The following is a 4,783-nucleotide window of genomic DNA, read 5'->3' as shown; positions in this document are numbered from 1 at the left end:
ATCCAACATGCATTGCATGCTATCCTCCTAATTAAGCCTTGGCTGCTGAGAGAGAGCTGACCTTATACAGATATATATATATATATATATATATATATACATATATGCCCGGACATGACTTATCCAAGGTATAATATATTGCCTCGTCAAACTCAACTCAATCTTCTTAATATAAAAAGTAGCTTGGTCGATTACATGAATCTTTTTTTGTTACTTTGCGTTGTTTTGCCTGATATGATTTGAGATGTATCTTTATAGACGCTTAGGCTCCAACACTAGGAAAGGTTGGAAAAAAAAAAAAGGTAAAGGCAAGAATTTTCTTTTTGTTTTATTATTATTATTATTATTTTTACTAGAAGAAAGCATTATCGATCTGAGTTATCAATCTAGGTGCGTGTGGATGCATTTTGGTTATTTATAGTGAAACTGAGATGCAAATAAAATATAAATAAAGCCCTAATTAAGATGAAATTATTTTGTCAAAATGTAAATTCTTTAAATAAAAAGGGAAAAATAAATTTCCAAATAAAGAAAAAACAAAAAGTGAGTGCCGATATAGTTAGCCAAATATTCTTTCCTTTATTATCTTGCAAGTATATTTTTGGAAGAATTTAATGTCCATTCATACACGTAAAACATTAAAACCAGAGACTAATTCTCTGGCATATGTACATGCATTGGTGGCGAATTTGCATTGACAAGACGGTCACGTATGTACAAACTGCAAAGCATTTTGAAATTATTAGGAATAGAAAAGGGATAGAACTTTCATGTCGACCCGACCTGAACAAAACCACGCGACCAAATCAAAGTTAGAAATCACATATTGTCTTCCCACACTTTTTATATGTATCATAAAACTGCGGAGGATTCTTTTGGGACTCTTCTCTTTTTCAGGCCCCCTTAAGGAAAAAAAGAAAGAAAGATATTGTACGCCAACTTCGATAGATTTTTCACAGCTCTTCCATACCCTAAACCTTATCAAGTAATCATAGTTCCTTTTCGAATTCCTTGCCACCCTCGCATTTATATTCTCCGTCCATTCGTCCTTCCTCTTCACTCCCTTGGCTAGTTACTAATCTCTTTCTATCTTCTTCTCTGTCTCTGGTTCTCTTATCTTTCTTGGTTTCCAGTGTGTATCGGAGGTGATCCTTTGAGAGCTACTTGTTAAGGAAAAGAATGGGTGAAATTTCTTGCTCTAATGGGATTAACAATGGGAATGGAGTTAATGGGAAAATTCATCCATTAACAGGTTATAGAAAGAGCTGCTGGTACGAAGAAGAGATTGAAGAGAACTTGAGATGGTCTTTTGCTCTTAATAGGTAGTTTATAACTATATATACACGCACATTTATCAATAATATTCTTCTTTAATACTTTTAAAATGCAGGTTATTATCTCCTTTATTTAAAACTCAGAAGAATCATGCATCAGGCGTTCCAGTTTCCATAATAAGTTTCTAGTTTCCAACTTCAAAATTTGTTGTTTTTCGTTTTCCTTTTTTTTTTTTTTTTATGGATACTTAATCCTTAATTTTACTTTCTCATTCTTACTTTGTGTTGGCTTTTTTTTTCCTCTGTTTTTTCCTTGTCGTAGGGAGCGCATATGTTAGGCTGTTAGCAGATATCGTACTTGCCATTTTTTGAGAATAAATTATGTCTTCCTAGTAAATTTCACGGAAAAGAAACATGGACAAATCATTAAGAGAAGCTTCAAGAACTGAAAATATGAAAAAGTGAAACACTTTTCCATTGATTACGTGAGTCAGAAACGAACTATAGTTGGATTTCTGGATTTTCGGCTACTTCTTAGCCAACTAGTGGTTGTTCATTTTCATAATGGTAATAGATTTACAAAGTTTCACTTTCACAATTAAAGAAGAGAGAGTTCTATCCATTTTTTCCTTAAAAGCGAAAAAGGCTTCAAAATCCCGGTCATGAAAAGGCCAGACAAGACACAAGAAAGTAATCTTTTAATGAACAAAATTCTAACGACTCCATTCTTTCGAGTATTCGAGTAATCATTTTGTTCTGCTCCTGTCTCAGTATATTGCATACAGCGGCAACACAGTACCAGGACATTGCCCTGTTGGACACAAAGCCCTTTGGAAAGGTTCATATTTCTCTTTTTCCTTCAATGTATTTTTCTTTATCATTTTGTCTTCCTTTGATCAATAGTTTTCTCTTTGAGTCTTAAAACAGGCGTTAGTGATTGATGGAAAGCTTCAGAGTGCAGAGGTGGATGAATTTATCTACCATGAATGTCTTGTTCATCCAGCACTTCTTCATCATTCATAGTATGTACTTGTTTTCTGTCCATAATAAACTTTTTCTTCTCAGATTATTATTTGGTGGAAGGCCAAGTTTTCTTGATTTGGATCTTATCTGAATTTTCAATTTTAGTGCAAAGTCCATCTTCATTATGGGTGGAGGTGAAGGCTCCACCGCTAGAGAAATACTTAGACACAAGACTATTGAAAAGCTTGTCATGTGCGACATTGACGAGGTAAACTATCTCTCTGTCTAAAAGTCTTGAAAATTTTTTTCCACGTACTTTTTTTTTTTTGAAAGATGGATTTTATTAGCCATATCGCCGGTATGCCAATGTTAGTCTAAAGCTGTAATTCCACGTACTTAATAGTGACTTTTTCTTGATTTGGCTTTGCAATGAAAACTTTCTCTTTGTCTTGTTCTTCATTGTTCCCATTATTGAAATGTGAACTTGGAGTTTCTGAAGCTCCTTTATCTTCATATGTCTATCACCAAAGACAAAAGAAAAGGGTAAGCTGAGAGCAAGCACAAGAGAGAATCTGTCTTCTGCAAATTTCACGCTTACAAATAATTAGAAGAGACAAAAATAGTTTTTCCAAGGGAAGTTCCTATTCGTCGGTGATTATTACCAACGAAAACTTCTGCTAATGCTAATGGGAATTTCTTGTTAAATGTCACATGGTGGCCTGACTAAACAGTAGTAAAAACAAGAATCTATTGCCTGGCTAAGAAAAATTAAGCCAAACCATGATAAATTATTGGTGGTACAGGAGGTGGTTGAATTCTGCAAGTCATACCTAGTAGTTAACAGGGAAGCCTTTTGCGATTCAAGAATGGAGCTCATAATCAATGATGCCAGGTTCAATTCTGAAATTTACACATTCTTCTACTCTATCTCTGAAGTTATTGTTAGCTAGTATAATTTTGTTCTGACAATTAACATTTGGTATGCAATCCAGGGCCGAGCTAGAAAACAGAAAAGAACGCTACGATGTGATCATTGGCGACCTGGCAGACCCAATAGAAGGAGGCCCTTGCTATAAGCTTTACACGAAATCGTTTTATGAGCTCACTGTCAAGCCTAGACTCAACCATGGCGGCATATTTGTCACACAGGTAAGTGGTTATAAACAAGTTTGTGCGTACGTAGGCGCTTACGTGTTAATGAATGGAAAAGAGAAGATTCATTCACCAAGGTCATTTTCTTCTAAATTTGTAGGCTGGGCCAGCTGGAATTTTCAGCCACACAGAAGTATTCTCTTGCATCTATAACACTTTACGGCAGGTTTTCAAATGTAATTAATTAGCCTCTATCTAAGCAAATTTGCTTTTGCTTTTGCTTTTGCTTTTGTCTAATTACTTTCTTTAATTAACTTCCGCAATGCTAAATGCCTGATGTCAGTTGATTTGATGTTATAATAATTTTATTTCATGTGCAGATGTTGTACCGTATTCTGCTCATATTCCTTCCTTCGCTGATACTTGGGGATGGGTTATGGTAAAGCCGCCAATACTCTCCTAAGTTTTTCAGGAATATTTTTGCAAATCTTTAGAAAGTTGGTCCTTGACCAAATGGAATAAACTGCATTATACAAATAATCAATAATGTTGTTGACTACGATGAGAACATATGCTCTTACATTCGGAATTAATAGTATGGACTAAAGTTGTTGAACATGACAGGCTTCAGATTCCCCGTTAGAGCTGAGTCCTGAAGAGCTAGACCTGAGAATGAAACATAGGATAAAAGGAGAAAACAGATACCTGGATGGGAAAACATTTTCATCAGCCTCTACCTTAAGCAAAGCCGTTCGAAATTCGTAAGGCTTTTGAAAGTTTAAAACTGGTTTAATTTTCATATGTTAATGTTACTGATTTGAGTGATTAAAATTGATTTGTGGAATGGGAAATCTTGGCAGACTGGACAATGAGACTGAAGTATACACAGAAGGAACAGCAAGGTTCATATATGGGCATGGCAAACACTGCCAAGAATGAGAAATCGGATAAAAAGGAAGCCGCTATCAGCAAAGCGACACACAACACTGCAAGACACAATCTTCTGCTTCCCCTTTTTTTTTTTTTCTTGTTTGTTTGTCTCCTGCTGTTCTTTGTCTTGTAATTTATAAATTTTTCTTTCTGCTTGCTTATGTAGTTAACTCTAAGGAACAGTATTATTGTAATGTATGGGCCTTTTTTTCGAAGTGTGAACGACCACCTCACTCCCTGTTTGTCGTCGATCCATCAAACTCTTCACTTTTTGAATGACAATATATATGTATATAGTTGAATGCATGGAGCTAATCAGATCAAAGATGATTTCCATACATGTTGCGCAATGGCTGCAGACAATGCTTAGATTTAAAAGATATTCATATACGATAAAGACAAAGGACTGCAAAATCAAATGAAACCATTATTATATATGTTCTTTGTACCACAGTGATCTCTTTCTCGACTTATGTCAAGGAGACTAATGTGAAATCAGAATGTAATGCAAAAGTAGTACTGTA

The 4,783-nt window shown here is 35.1% G+C and overlaps 1 protein-coding gene across 1 annotated transcript; it reads left to right on the top strand.

Annotated features, from left to right (window-relative positions):
• The first annotated feature begins 866 nt into the window (after positions 1 to 866).
• LOC18602963 (thermospermine synthase ACL5-like) lies at positions 867 to 4,519 on the top strand. The gene is made up of 11 exons (XM_088805566.1): positions 867 to 985; positions 1,134 to 1,322; positions 2,046 to 2,112; positions 2,202 to 2,296; positions 2,403 to 2,505; positions 3,041 to 3,129; positions 3,230 to 3,386; positions 3,490 to 3,565; positions 3,710 to 3,768; positions 3,954 to 4,090; positions 4,190 to 4,519. Exons 2-11 carry the CDS (start codon positions 1,180 to 1,182, stop codon positions 4,266 to 4,268), a joined length of 1,005 nt encoding a protein of 334 aa, XP_088661692.1. The 5' UTR covers positions 867 to 985; positions 1,134 to 1,179; the 3' UTR covers positions 4,269 to 4,519.
• Positions 4,520 to 4,783: the final 264 nt, after the last annotated feature.

Source organism: Theobroma cacao, chromosome 4, assembly GCF_053813885.1.
Source record: "Theobroma cacao isolate CCN51 chromosome 4, ASM5381388v1, whole genome shotgun sequence".
Classification (NCBI taxonomy): Eukaryota; Viridiplantae; Streptophyta; class Magnoliopsida; order Malvales; family Malvaceae; genus Theobroma; species Theobroma cacao.
Note: the sequence above shows the minus strand (reverse complement) of the source record. Positions and strands in the feature narration are given on the sequence as shown.

Excerpts from the sequence above, each read along its gene's own strand:
- LOC18602963 (XM_088805566.1), top strand. The coding sequence starts at position 1,180 with ATGGGTGAAATTTCTTGCTCTAATGGGATTAACAATGGGAATGGAGTT. Across the intron at positions 2,113-2,201 it reads ACACAAAGCCCTTTGGAAAG|GCGTTAGTGATTGATGGAAA; the intron begins GTTCATATTTCT and ends GTCTTAAAACAG. Across the intron at positions 2,297-2,402 it reads GCACTTCTTCATCATTCATA|TGCAAAGTCCATCTTCATTA; the intron begins GTATGTACTTGT and ends TTTCAATTTTAG.